Source organism: Neolamprologus multifasciatus, chromosome 7, assembly GCF_963576455.1.
Source record: "Neolamprologus multifasciatus chromosome 7, fNeoMul1.2, whole genome shotgun sequence".
In the NCBI taxonomy this organism is placed as follows: Eukaryota; Metazoa; Chordata; class Actinopteri; order Cichliformes; family Cichlidae; genus Neolamprologus; species Neolamprologus multifasciatus.
This window is the reverse complement of record NC_140445.1, coordinates 6,797,083-6,812,632: the sequence shown is the minus strand read 5'-3', so window position 1 is coordinate 6,812,632 and position 15,550 is coordinate 6,797,083. Positions and strand designations below refer to the sequence as shown.

Sequence of the window (15,550 nt, the reverse complement as noted above, 5' to 3'; positions counted from 1 at the left end):
GACAGACAAGCTGCTAGCCAATGAGTGTTCCCTGGAAAATCATCCTTTATAAAATGTAGAATGACCAAAATGTAAAAAGTAGATTTAATGTTTTATTCATTAAGATCTGAGACAACAAACTCATCAAAAGAATGTCTACAAAAGTCTGTAACCAGGAAGATCCGTGTTTGACTCACTTTTCAGTGAATCAAAAACATCCATCTTTTATACGTTTTCTATGTTTTCTTGAAGCCTGATGTGGTCATTGCAGGGACTACAGTTGTCCAAAAGGACGAAGAGACTCGTTGTGCCATGACTAATGCTCTAACGCAAAAACATTTACATCTCCACAATACAGCACCTAAATAGCTTGGACTAATACAACTGCTAGATTAAAATATCTGACTCTTTGATTACTCTGGATATATAGAAAACACATCTTTTTCCTTTTTCAGTTAAAAGCATCGGCCTGCTGCAGCTCTACAGGCGGTGGCAGTCAGAGAGCAGTGAAATTAAACTAGAGCAGTTTTTGCACCCTAAAATCAAAACTAGCATAAAAAACTGGTTGACTTGACCTCAGAAGCAACTCATTGCTTGACACTGAGCAGAACATTAGCTCAAACTGAGTAAAGACGTGTTTGCCATTAAGGAGCTAAAATGTAAAGCGCTTTATGTTTGAGAAGCACCGCGAGGCATGTTTTTCTTCTCCACCTCTAATGGGCCAGATCCCTGTGTTTTGCTAGGACATGCAGATATAGCATCGAATGTGGCTACCGCAAGTGGACACAAGTTGTTACACTGACCAGCTTTGTTACTTCAAAGGGCCTTAGCGGCATGAACGAACACACACACACACACACACACACACACACACACGCAGTAAGGGTAGAAGGAGAGATGAGAGATGTAGGTCTCGTCCGACAGCTGAGATATAGCACAAGAGCCCTGGGGAGTTTCAGGGGATTTCCACCGAGGGAATCGGACACGTTGTCTGATTTACTCTAACACTTTGGCTAAACTTATGATAAAAGTTCACAAAGGAAGCAGCATTACTCTGTCATTATCCGTCTCTACACTCATCTGTCTGCTTTTTCCTCCATGTTGTTGTTTTTTTCATGTGACTGTTGAGGACTGTCGTCTTTCTTAAATAATAAATAATAATAATAATAATAATACCAAAAAAAAAAGAACAAAAGAATGTCTTTTGACCTAAAAGTGAAGCTAATGGTGCACGAGGAAGAATGAGAGGAGTGGAAGCAAAGCAGCAGGAGAGAGGGGCTGAAAGAAAACACGTTCATTTTTATCTGGCTGCTTCTTCTTTTTTTCACTGAGAGTCAAGGAATGCATCCAGGAATCTGGTGAGAGATAAAGAAAGGAAGGTGGATGGTACTGTACTGTACTGTGTGTGTGTTTTCTTATTGTGCAAGTCTGTGTCAGCTGGAGCGCGTACACTCGATAATGTTTCATTCATTAAATTTTAAGTTAAAAAGTGTTGTTTTAGCCACAAACTGGGCAGGATGTATGTAGGGAAGAAGAAACAGGTCTCTTGTGTGCTCTGGGAGGAAACCCCGGTCAAGGTCAGCTAATGTATAGTCTTAGATTTTGCACATATTTCACTTTAAGTCTTTTGGGTCTTTCTACAACTTATTTTCTGTTACCTAATGTTTTTTAAAAAAAGACTTGTAGATTATTCTTTGTGAGATAACACCACAGCAGAAATTGGACACAAAATGACAAAAAAACAACCACAGAGGCCAAATCTTACTGTATCAAAACAGTCACAAGACATTTAAACAGAGAGTAATTTTCAATCTCACACTTTGAGTACAAAATGTTTCACTGACATTTTCTGTTTTATGACTCCAATATTAATACACTTCAAAGAAAAGAAAGAAAAATATAAACAGTTTCTCGATTCATCCAAAGAGAAGTCTAATATATATCAGTTAATTTACATCTTTCCCCCTATGAAAACAGTTCAGTTCCCATGATGAAGAAGTATTATTTACATCTTGACCATAATGTCTCGGCCACAGAGCCAGTGTGACCCGGCAGACATATTTTAAAGCTCGCAGTGCTGAAAACACTGCCAAAGTCCAGCAATATTTACACACCACAGGGACAAGAGACGACTGAGCTCCAAGAAAGAAAAAAAAAGTCACATTAATCAACAACAACAACAAAAAAGTTCAGCTTTTTAAATACAGCCGTAAAGTCATGTTTGTGGCAACGAGACAAAACACCAAAAGCTTTCACAGAGCGAGTGCTGCAAAGATGCAAGTTATTCTCTTGATTTGATTCTTTCAGATTAAAAGCAGCTTATTGTTAATAGGACGATAAAAAAAATCTCTCTCTGCATTTAATCCGTCCAGTGAAAGCAGGTTTTATATGCAAAATGGTAACATGTGCGCCTTCTTAAAGTAGTTTTGCAAAATAAATATTTACAACAGCTGAAAAGGCGCTAAGCTGTAGGTTAGTAGGCCGCTGACTATAACCTTTGACCTCACTCTGCAGCATTGAACAGTTAGGATCTGGCGTCCTCTGGAACACATCCTGGGCATGGAAATGTAAAATGAAAGATTTGCATACATTTTTAGAACATTTACACCCAACGTTTGCCTGAAATGATATTTTATGCAGGTGGAAACACGTTTTACTTTCAAGCAAAACTATCAGGTGAAGCTTTTTGTTTTTGTTATCTCTTCTTGGTTCTCCTGAAACACAGAGAATCTATATAAAACTGATTATGTTGTATGTTATTTACTGTCAACAAATCCCATAAAAAACACCATCATCCGGGGAAGCAGGCTGCACTCAAACATTACTCCTCTGTGTCACAGAGGCCACAATAATTAAACATATCAGCATTGCACTGACTAGCATGCGCCATAATTAGCGCCCATTTGGAGAGATTGCAACGCAGGTCATTTTTTTATGGCTACAGTTTACGAACGTCCCCTAAAGGCATCACAGCCATGAAGTTACTGAGAACAGCTACAAGGATACACTCGCTGAAGCCGTGTGTGTGTGACTGTGGCAGGTTGGAGCTTCTCCTCCAAACACAGAAGTCATCTGTGACTGGAAACCATAGAAAATAGAGCTATCTTTGTGAGAAGCATTTTAAGACCAACAGCGTGATGAAGGATTTTTATTTTTTGCACCGTTCACACTTTTTCTGCGTCCGAGTTTTAGGAGTATAGTTAGAATTAGGGCAAGGGTTTGGTACTTGACTGTGAAGGCTAAACTTGGAGGTAAAAGGCTTTGGATTAGATTTATGTTAGCCATGTATATGTGGCCCTCCTCTTTAGACACCGAGTGGAGCAGGCAGCAACTTTTAGCTAATATATGAGGCTGAAACATCCAAACAACCTCAACCGTGACACTGCAAATTCTCACAGAAAGCAGCTGTCAAGCTATGCGTAGATCGACATACAGAGATTTCTTTATTTTTTTAGTAATTTAATTTCATACACTCGCTACTGAGCCGGATCCTCAGCAGACATCAGTCTGAGAACTACGTATTGCTGTTTGAGAAAAACCTGCTAATGCTCAGGTGTTTTAGGAAGTTATTCCACATTAAAGAAAACATACATGGCCAAATGTTGTGAGTTTGGAGCTCAGAGTAACATAGATATATTGCAGAAATGATAATATAGAGAGAGCATGAAAATATGTAGACATGCTGGTGAAAACAGTGCGTTTGAAGTACTTTGTTTAAGATAAAAAATCTCAGTGGGAAATAACCATTGAGTACTCTACCAGGACTATGACCGGCCAATGTAGCATCTTACCAGATGACATAGCAGCGTACTAGCTCTGCACGAGGGTGTTTGGGGAGGTCGCTGCGATTTTCACACATTGATGATTTTGTTTTTGGATTTTTTTTGCATTTCTTGACAGAAGCAAAAACACATGTCAGTAAAAGAAGATTAGCATTTCCATCAGCAGTGATTTATATAAGAAGTATGGCACTGTTCTGAGACCCCTCCCTGTTTCATGCTCACACAGCAGGTTTTAAGAACGAAGATGAGATGCTTAAGTCAGATACAGCATAAAAGGTGAAGCAGTTATCGGTAGGTTGCAAGTGGAGAGCTTAAATGAGAGAGCCAGCTGAATGCGGAAGGTATGAGCTGATCTGAGCTGGCCTTGAGATCAACTGAACTGATGAACTAAGTAATATACAACATCCTGAAACTGCAGTTTCCAAGACTACATCCCCTTTGTCAGAATTCTCCTTGATTTTAAACAGCTTTGCATTTCACCTCAGAGTGCAGACTGTGGTGTGTAGCTCGTAAAATTTAAGTCCTAAATGTCCAATTAAGACTCCCACGGAGGCTTTTTTGTTTTGGGCTAAGCAAAATAGCATGTTAATATTTTAGTCTTGGAAACGGGCTGCAGAGACACACTCAGATGGACAGCTGGAGCTTGGTGAGGTTCCTCTGGTGCATATTGTGGTGTCGTACCAGCTCGTCGCTTCGGGCAAACTTCTTCTGACAGTTAGGCCACCGGCAGTTAAACGGCTTCTCACCTGAGAGAGAGGTGGGTGGAGGACGGTGAGGCAACGACAGGAGGGGGAGAATTAGCACCAGAGGGATTTAAAATCAGGGATTTCTTAGAATATTTTGCTGCTATATCTCTTCATGCATAGTAGCACCAGTCTATTAACATTATTTTTATTTCATAGGAATTAAAATGAACATTTTCAGCTATAATATACACGTGTATAAATATTAAATGGATGAAGAAGAAATGAAAAAATAAAAGTTTACGCACTTGTTTTACCTGTATGAGTCCGTGTGTGTGTCTTAAGGTGGTCAGACCGAGAGAACTTTCTCTGACACGTCTCGCATTGGAACGGTTTTACTCCTAAACACATGTACAGTAAGCATGCACACACATTCAGCACGAGTTCACATAAACACATACGGAAAACACACATTCAACATCACACACAGACACACACACAGAGGGAGATAGAGAAATACAGTAGAGCAAAGGCTTGCAGAGAAGCCATTCCAAAGTTTGGCCAGCATTTAGCAACTTCATCTGAAGTGAGTTCAGTACAGTGCACCAATGAACGCAAAACTTTAAAGACGGCACTGTCTTTAAAAATAAACAAAACAAAAACAAAGCTGTCATGCAAAAAGCAGAGGAGAGCGAGAAGAGAGAGAGAGAGAGAGAGCAAAAGGCCAGGAAGAAATAAAAAATGAAGTCAGACAGCCCGCGGGAGTAAAACCGGTCAAACCTGTGTGCCTCCTCTGGTGTCTTTTAAGCTGGTCAGAGCGCGAAAATCTGCGGCCACAGTCTGTGAACTCACACTGGTAGGGTTTCTCCCCTGGACAGACACAAGAAAAAGAACACAGAGGATTAATTTAGACATCCTTTCAACTTATTTTATCACATACTCACAGCTGGTCACTCTTGCACTGATGGAAAAAAGCAGCATCTGTACAGATGAAACCAACAGGCCAGTTTATCAGCCGTCCACAGAACATTGTTGCAACGTGATCAGTCATGCAGGAACACCAACACTCATATTACCAAAGATCACTTATAAAAATATTTTTCAAAAAAATAATACAATCCAATTAAAACGCGTTGCTCAAAATATGATTTTGCACGGTCGCAGTCACTGTTCAGTCACACTGAATGAATGAGAGGCAGCAGCAAAAGTCCCAGGCAGCTGCCTGACATGAAAGCACAACAACAATATTTAACCACATAAGCAATTAAACAAACAAGCAAATAAACAACAAAAGAAACCAATAAAAGAGTCAATAATTAGATAAATAAAAAATCAGGATCAGATGAAATTGAGGGAAAAGATTTAAGGAATAAATTTGCTGGTTCTGATCAAACCTTTGACCCGACTACATACAGCATATAAAGATCACCTTGGGCTCTGGGTATTTCCTGAAATCCAACTAAATGAGTAAGTAAGAACACGATTAAAAAAATGTATTAATGGGTAATTAACAAAATAATTATTTAAGCTATAAAATGTGTGTGCAAAGGCAACCACAACACAAAAACCAAAGCTTTTAAGATTTATATCAGGGTAAGTTGTGGACAACATTTTTTTAATGCATTTTCAAATACACTTTGTAAAAATAAATAAATAAATAATAATAATAATGAATAGTATTGAAGAGATTAATTGTCTCATTGTGGCTGTTTTATTGTTTATAATAGCAAAAAAAGCATATACTCAGAATAACACTGATTATTTTTAACTAGTGCTATTCTGAGAGTATGCACAGTGACATGTTCTAAAGTTTTAGGTAATTTAGAGATTATATGTAAAATCTGAAGGGCTCACATCTGTTAGTTCATGCATGTTTGCCTTTGTTTTTGACTTTTGAGTCATTGAAAATAAAATCATCACAGTGAGAGGCAACAGACCCAACTGAAAATCTCTTTCTCTATATTTCACCAAACAGGAAATATTTCCTGGCAAGAGGAGACACGGAAATCCGAGCCAATGGAAACTTCATTTGAAGAAGTTTGTCCTCCTGAAGCTCAAAAAACGTAAGTGAAGTAGAAAGCCTTTATTGAAGTTAACAGCGCTGCTGGGAAATGCGTGCAGAACGCCGCTGCTGTCGGCAGTCGTGCGATGAATGTGTCAGCAGAGCGTGCGTCTTCACCTGTGTGTTTGCGGCTGTGCATCTGCAGATGGGAGAGCTTGAAGTAGCGCTTGTTGCATCCTGGGTAGGCGCACATGAACGGGCGCTTCTCGCTGCTTTCTGACCGCACGATGGCTGGAGCGATGCTGGGCACCCGCCGCACGTCCTGCACCCACCCACACACACACACACACACACACACACACACACACACACACACACACACACACACACACACACACACACACTTCTATTTAAAGCTAAACTGCTCAATGCAGAATTAACACAAACTCTCCCAGGACATCAATAACCGAAGCAATAAAATGTAATTTAGAAAACAGGCAATTAAATCTGTCCTGCATGTAAATGAGTGCATGAGATCTCCATGTTGGGGTTCATTATGATGAAATGGTCATATATTCATTAGATGGGAATTAGCAGTAAAATGACCCCAGGCTGAGTGCAGCCCAAAGGGAGCCGTTAGTCACGCTTTTTAGACCGACCCCCTAACAGTGGCCCCCACGGCATCGCTCACAGCCGGAGGAGAAAACAGGAAAACACACGTGGCCAAAGGGACAAATTCAGTGTTTACATTTATTTACACTACCAGACGTCTTGGCGTTTCATTTCACCTGCTGCTGGTTATTTAATCTACATTGACACGCTCTTCATGTTTCCTTTAGCCGTCCGTCTTCTGTTTCCACTTTACACCCCTCCACCTCATTCTTCCCTTTATCACTTTCTCTTTTCTCCCTCTTTCCCTCCACACTGCCTCCCGTCTCTCCTCCTCCTCCCCTGTTTGCAGCATCTGCTCTTCATTTCCTCAGCGTTTAGCATAATGACCAGAGATTAAGAGGTCAGCCCTGTTCTAATTAGAACTGTTAACATTAGAGCTGTTAAGAGTCACCTACCGTGCCCATGTGAACATCGAGACAACCACGAGCTGTAAACTGATCAGAATCCACAGCGTGTCGGGCTGACACACAATACAAACTCTTTGCACTGATAGTTTATTATGTGTTAATGTAGGGAGTCCTGATGTGTTTAACACTGGATAAATGCTTTAAAAAATATGCATATGGTTAAACATACAGCACTAAATACATTTGTTCGATGAAATCTGACAGCATTTTATGGTTCTGCACTGAGATGATGAACGTTTAGGATTCTTCTTCATTTTTATTTCGGGTTATAATTTAGGCTCACAACCCTGCATAGCGAGTTACACAGCTAGACAGTTTAAGCTGTCTGTGCAGTGGTTACAGCAGTAGCCTCATTAACTTTGGTAAATGTTTTTGCTGTGGCTCAAAGGAGTAACCTGCTTGCATTGGGTAGATATTGGTAAATCTTCAGAGATGTAGAGGACATGGCTGATTAAAAGGTAAACTGTCAAGAAAAACTTTTATGCAATAGAAGAGCATGAAAAAATACACAAATATCAGCATAAAAAACTATTTTCTTCAAATATTGATAATTAAATATTATTATTCTAGGTGTCTTTCTACCATTTAAGTCATGTATATTACTTAAAAAATCTAAAATGACATATCCGTTTAATTAATTTTGACCACACTGGGCCTCCATACGAAATAACCCAGAACTAAGAAGTAACGTGTTTGCTGAAGGTCTGTTTAGCTGATTTAATGTGAGACCAACAACAACGACTTTGTGAGACTAAAGTGTTATAGTTAGCTGATCAGAGGCTTCAGTTTTTAACACTCTGTGTAATAATGACTGCAGGCCGTGAGGTAATATTAATGAAGAGTGAAATTCCACGGCTGTCATCTGTATTTCCTTTGGCAGTGACTGGGAATTAGTGTAATCCCTGTAATAAAAATATGGAGCAAAGCATCATTTTGCTGCTCAATCTGTTATCTCACTTTTTAGCAGCTCTTAAATTATACTTTAAAAAGGAACAGGAGTGAGATATTGTTTATTCTTTTGTACCGAGCCAGATCTCAGAGAAGGAAAAGGGACAGAGTGAGTAATGAAGCAGGCCCCAGAAAGAAAGATCTCAAAAAGTCCTGTTGTGGACTAAGAGCAGGTCTGGAGAATCTCCTGCTCCCTGTCCTTTAGAGCAGCTGACAGACAATAATTAAAATCTAATGATTTATTAACATGCTGATCCCTGCATGGAAACTGCATCGTTACCCAGCGTAACCCTGAGTGTGTGTTTCTCCACTGCTAATGGATTTGTGGAAAAAGATTCCTCTTGACTTTTAAAGTCGCCTTATAAGAGCCCCTGAATGTGTGTGTGTGTGTGTACGCGCAGGTATTTGTGTGTATGAGTTTGTAAATCTGTGCTCTGCTGCATATCAGTCCTCTTCACGTAGCCTGTTCATTGCATCAGACTCTCCACCACTCATCTTCTTCATTCCACCCATTAGAAAAATACGTTCTGGCTCAATCGTCTGTTTTTGCTCTTCTGTTTATCAAAGTGACCTCAGGTGTTTTTCAGTATCGTCAAGCATGTGGCTACGCTCTGATCTTAACACATGACCTCAGGGTGACCTCTTGACAAAGAGTTAAGCGCATGCAGGAGAAGCAGTAGTGTGGTTCCTACCTGTATTCCCCTGAAGACTCCATGTGTGTGTATGCGGTACTGCGTGCTGCAGCTGTATACCATCGGGGTGCTGGGGTCACTGTCATAGCTGGCTGCGTGGCTGCAAACACAGATAGAGAAACAGACCGTTTTATTAGCTGCTGCTGTTGTGGTCTCTAAACCCACCAAGTACCAGACGTCTGTGAGCCGTGATTTCTGAGGCAATTCTGGTCTTTTGACGGTCTGTCATGGCCACACGTTTGATCTTAGATATTCGTCTGCATCACACCTCACCAGACAGTTTCCAAAATGCAAATGCAAGTATATTTGGTGTTTTATTGTTCTCTTTGGGAATAAACACCCATGTCCATGTCATTTACATATGCTTATACATATAACCCTGTTTTCCTGGGGTTTCAGTGCATGGTGTGCTTATTAGCACAAGGATCCAGAAAATCAAAACTTACTGTTCTCAAACAGAGCGGCAGGACAGACAGCAGTTAGTTGCATCCCTGTTGCAAAGGAAGAAAGCTCTGGATTTGGATTTGCTGGTCAAACAAGGACTCTGCAGAGGTGCTGGAGAGGAAGAGCACTCTTTTTAACCAAATTTAAATGTAAAGAGTCTTTTTAATGACCGGAGAAGACATCTGACATCTGATAAAGTCGTCTTCCAGTCAATTCAATCAGCTGCCAAGTAGCTAAACTGGCTGGCATTGGTACAGTAAACATACTGGTATATGTGGTGTCCGGCATGGAAGCTGTTTTTTATACAGCCGAGTTCATTTAGAAATGGCGTGATCGCAGAATGACTCAGACTGTGGCACAGAGTCAAGCGGTGTCTTTGTGGTAAATTAATGCCTATCCATCCATCCATCTTCCTCCGCTTTATCCGAGGCCGGGTCGCGGGGGCAGCAGCCTAAGCAAAGAGGCCCAGACCTCCCTCTCCCCAGCCACCTCCTCCAGCTTATCCGGGGGAACACCAAGGCGTTCCCAGGCCAGCCGAGAGATATAATCTCTCCAGCGTGTCCTGGGTCTGCCGCGGGGCCTCCTCCCGGTGGGACATGCCCAGAACACCTCACCCAGGAGGCGCCCAGGGGGCATCCTTGTCAGATGCCCGAACCACCTCAGCTGGCTCCTTTCGATGTGGAGCAGCAGCGGCTCTACTCTGAGCCCCTCCCGGATGGCCGAACTTCTCACCCTATCTCTAAGGGAGAGGCCAGCCACCCTTCGGAGGAAGCTCATTTCTGCCGCTTATATCCGCGATCTCGTTCTTTCGGTCACTACCCACAGCTCGTGGCCATAGGTGAGGGTAGGGACGTAGATCGACCGGTAAATTGAGAGCTTCGCTTTTACACTCAGCTCCCTCTTCACCACGACGGACCGGTGCAGCGTCTGCATTACTGCAGCTGCAGCCCCAATCCATCTGTCGATCTCCGGCTCCCTTCTCCCATCACTCGCGAACAAGACCCCGAGATACTTGAACTCCTCCACTTGGGGCAGGAACTCATCCCCGACCCGGAGTGGGCACTCCACCCTTTTCCGGCTGAGAACCGTGGCCTCAGATTTGGAGGTGCTGATCCTCATTCCCACTGCTTCACACTCAGCTGCAAACCGTTCCAGTGTGAGCTGGAGGCCCTCACCTGATGAAGCCAACAGAACCACATCATCCGCAAAAATCAGAGATGAGATTCTGAGGCCACCAAAGCGAAAGCCCTCCGCCACTTGGCTGCACCTAGAAATCCTGTCCATAAAAATTATGAACAGAACCGGTGACAAAGGGCAGCCCTGGCGGAGCCCATCACCCACCGGGAACGAGTCCGACTTATTGCCGGCAATGCGAACCAAGCTCTTGCAACGGTTGTATAGGGATCGAATGGCCCGTAGCAATGGGCCAGACACCCCATACTCCCGCAACACCTCCCACAGGACACCCCGAGGGACACGGTCGAATGCCTTCTCCAAGTCCACAAAACACATGTAGACTGGTTGGGCAAACTCCCATGCACCCTCAAGTATCCTCGAGAGGATGAAGAGCTGGTCCAGTGTTCCGCGACCAGGACTAGTGGACGAACTCTCCTTTCCAGCACCCTGGCATAGACTTTCCCAGGGAGGCTGAGGAGTGTGATCCCCCTGTAGTTGGAACACACCCTCCGGTCCCCCTTCTTAAAGATGGGGACCACCACCCTGGTCTGCCAGTCCACGGGTACTGCCCCTGATCTCCACGCAACATTGCAGAGGCGTGTCAACCAGGACAGCCCTACAATGTCCAGAGCCTTCAGGAACTCGGGGTGGACCTCATCAACACCAGGGGCTCTGCCACCAAGGAGTTGTTTAACTGCCTCAGTGACCTCGCCCCCGGAAATTGGCGGGTCATTCCCCTCATCCCCAGACTCTGCTTTCTCCTCGGAAGACGTGTCAGTGGGATTAAGGAGGTCCTCGAAGTATTCCTTCCACCGCCTGACAATTTTCTCAGTCGACGTCAGCAGCGCTCCGCCAGCACTATACACAGTGCAGGTAAAGCACCGCTTTCTCCTCCTGAGATGCCTGACGGTTTGCCAGAATCTCTTCGAGGCAGTCCGAAAGTCTTTTTCCATGGCCTCTCCGAACTCCTCCCACACCCGAGTTTTTGCTTCAGCCACTGCCCGAGCCACATTCCGCTTGGCCTGTCGATACCTGTCGGCTGCCTCCGGAGTCCCAAAAAATAAGACGACAAAACAGGCTAACCAAGCCTATTGGGCTTGGTTAGCCTGTTTTGTCGTCTTATTTTTGTTTTGTCGTCTTCTTCACAAATCTGATTTCTATGTTCCCGGCTTCGTATGCGATTGGCTGAATCCGTCCCGAGACTTCGCTGCGGTGGTTAACCATTCTGAAGGATGAGATCATAGCTTGTTAAAACAGAAGGATAAAAATGCTTCTTCTAGGTCAAAATAAATGACAGCTTTATTTTTTATTATTAATATAATGCTAATATACCGTATAAGCATAAGGAGCACTATTTCATTACTCCCTAAAAGTTGGCTCGAAAAATCAAGTGTCCACCGTGCTGCATTATACCGTGCTACTAAATGACGGTAGAAGCTCAAAACCTCTTCAGAGTGAAGTCAGAGAGTCCATTGCCACATAAGATGAATGTGAAGTGTACACACACCAGATTTTAAAAATGCAATAGCACGCAAATCTCTGTGCTGGCTGGTAACATTATTACCCTGTCACTGAGAGCCCATAATACAAAACACAGAGTCCACTGTACTGATGTCACCAGTGGTGATGTATGGGGCTGATTTCCTCGTTTGTGCACACGCCTCTGCTTTTTGGGGAAAATATTTGGCCAAAAACACAAAGTTTTTGCCTCATACTAAATCAGCTGCACTACATGGAAGTGTCACATCTGAAATGATATAATCAAAGAATATTCTTGCAACTAAACTTAACTTAGATGGCAAACACACTTCAGAAAAATGAGCGTATTAACACTCAGTGATTTTATCTAATCTTAAAGTTTTATTGTGAAATGCTAACTATTTCTCTATAGAGACTATTATTATTATATAAATTAAGATTAACCCATTAACACCTAGCATATCATATTAGATACAAATAGTTTTTGTGAGTTTTTCAGGCTTCTACATCATCAGTGTGTTTTTTCCCCACCAAAAAAATCTAAATAAATTTCACAATATATTTTTAAGTAATAAATTGCAAACAAAATGCCATATGTAGCAAATATGACACAAATTAAAACACATATGCAAATGAATATCTAGTTTGTTGTTTTAATTGTCAGAAGATTCAATAAACACTCGATTTTCTTTTAACAAAATTGAATTTTCTTGCAGTAATTTCATGGTTCAGGCTTTAAAGGGTTAATATTTTACAGTTGATCAAGGAAAATCATCAAGCAGCTGCTACAGAAACTCTTCCAGTCATGTATTTCACATTGACTTAAAGGGCAGAACAAAACCTGCTCTGTTTGACACAGCTGCCTCTCATATCTTCTTATGATAACACCCAGAGACACAGAAAGCTCTTGTCTATGAAATGTGTTATATTTCAGTCTGTCTAACCAAACGAGGAGGATGGGAGTTTGCATCCTGTGCCGCTGCAGTGGAAAGCGCACACCATACAGCCGAGCGCGTATAAGGTGCTCTTTGTCTGCCTCGATTATCCCAAAGACAGGAAGATAGTCACTGCAACTGAGTTTACATTGCACTGCAAGCTCCTTTGCTGCTCCTTATTCATTCATCTTTATGTCTATGCGATTAGTAATAGCGGGTGATGTACTTTTCATAATGAGAGACCCAAGTCAGTCAGTCCTCTGACAACCACCTCGCCGTGAGGCTGGACAGTTGTGGATGTGACCGCAGACGTTTGTGACCTATTACATCACACAGACGTAAAACAGAAGGAGATGACATCTGACAATATAAAAGTTATAACTGTGTAATGAAGAGTTGTTTGAAAATATGTAGTTCTGTTAAGAACCAGAAAACACTACGAGGTCCTTCAAAAGACAAAATAAGACAAGGCTGTCCATTAACTTCATCTTGTCAAAGCTGCTGGGATGGTGAATGTACTTACAAGCTATCCTTTGGTGTTGACCTTTGAAGCATCAGGCTAGGGTATCGGTATCATGTGTGTCAAAACCAGAATACCTTCCTAACTGCCACATCTACTTTTTCAGAGCCCAAATCTAAGTAGCAAGGTGAAGCAAAAACAAAATCTGCGAGTTAAAAATGGGGAACAGAATGCAAAACACAAATGTCCCGGTGGGACAGAAATCATGGATCACAAACCTGCAACTCGTGCCATCCTGTCAAGCTCATGAGGCAGACTCTGTAGGGACGGTTACCTCTTGGTAGCAAGAATGCCTCAAATATAAGTTAAATAAAGGATGTCTCATCTTATATATCTGCAGCTAGAGCAACAAACCACGGATGCTAAAGACCTGTAATGTGTCTAATGAGGAGATGCAGGAGGAATCTGAGAAAACAGCGTCATATTTGCTCAAAATATCAAGGTTACAGCAAAAAGACTGAAAGCAGAGAGAAATAATACTGTAACAAATAAAAGGTATAGAAAAAATAGTGTTGTTGCCCTACAGTGTTTCTGCAGAAAAGAGTCAGAAATGGGCAGACTAGCAGTTTTTGGGCTAATGCAATCTCACCAACCGGTAGCTCCAGCTTCATTGTTTGCAGCACATATCTGTGCTGCAAACAATGTCATGTCAGGAAAAAGAAAACAAATGCATTTCTTGAATAAAAATATTTTATTTAAGGCAACTTTCAAACAGGTTATATAGTTATAGCAATAGCTGGTAAGAGCTACAACTTCAGGCACAACTAGTCTGTGATGAATTTCAAATTGATCACATTATGAACGATGAGTGACGACGTGCTTACACATTTCCATACGGAGTTGTTAGTGAGTGTCAGAAACTCCTGCAAGGACTCTTATTTATAATTTCTAATCACTTTGATCCAAAAAAAAACTGTCGCAAAGTCTAAAGAGGGTCAGCTATTCAAATTCTTCCTCCTTTCTGGTTGTAGGTTGAGCAGACGTTAGTGCACACGCTCATCTGCAGAACCATGAAGGAGGTCTTTCAACACGTGCAACCAGCGTGTCACTCTCAATCAGGTGTGATCTTTGAATGCTGCAGAAAACTTTGAATGCAAAAAACTGAAAACACATCTATGATGGGAACTAATGATTTGCTATGATGTGCTAAAACTATAAAACTAATAATAATACGACACATCAGTGCTTTATGATACTGAGAGAGTGTAATGGCAAATAATCAGAGTTGCTGAACCACATTTGAAATACGTGGTCTCATATTTCTACAGAATTTCTCTGGCAGTACTGCAGGTCTTCTCCAGCCTTCACTCTTTCACACTGAACAGCTGATGTGCACTTTATCTTTTTAGTGTTTAGTTTCCAAATCTAAATAATAGGAAGGGACCAATCTGTACTTCCTGTCTCAGCTCAGCTCCCCTACACTTCCACTTCCTCAAATCCTGCTCCTCCCCTTCTTTCTGCTTTCCTTTCTCTTCCTCATCACTCCTCAACCCTCCCTTTCTCCTGCTGTCCATCACAGATGCCACAAAGTCAGAGACAGCCCTCTGAAACAGTAAAAATCACTCAGCTAGCATGAAGCCACGGGCAAAATGAAATATTTTCTATTTCAAAAGTTTATTTAAGTGAGCCTCGGCCCACCACACGTACACACCCACACTGCTCTCACGAAACAGCAGTACCACACAGTACCACACCTTTATGCATATACAAATCTCTATTACACACACACACATTCATCTGTTAACCAAGATGAATGCCTCTTGGCTCGGAGCAGAAAGCTATTTGTGAGTCGACACAGATGCTGACCAGCAGTAAGTTATGCAGGTCACAG

General features: G+C 42.1%; 1 protein-coding gene across 4 annotated transcripts in view; it reads right to left on the bottom strand.

The window, feature by feature from the left end:
- Nucleotides 1–1,740: 1,740 nt before the first annotated feature.
- wt1a (WT1 transcription factor a) overlaps nt 1,741–15,550 on the bottom strand; it is a 64,069-nt gene continuing 50,259 nt past the window's right edge. For 2 of the 4 annotated variants that reach the window (XM_085167465.1, XM_085167467.1), the window contains 5 exons: nt 9,166–9,265; nt 6,624–6,768; nt 5,225–5,314; nt 4,753–4,845; nt 1,741–4,507 (listed from right to left, as the gene is read on the bottom strand). In XM_085167465.1, coding sequence (XP_085023591.1) covers nt 4,386–4,507; nt 4,753–4,845; nt 5,225–5,314; nt 6,624–6,768; nt 9,166–9,265 — 550 coding nt within the window. In that variant the 3' untranslated portion in view covers nt 1,741–4,385. The remainder of the gene's footprint in view (nt 4,508–4,752; nt 4,846–5,224; nt 5,315–6,623; nt 6,769–9,165; nt 9,266–15,550) is intronic. The other 2 variants (XM_085167466.1, XM_085167468.1) reach the window with 1 other exon arrangement.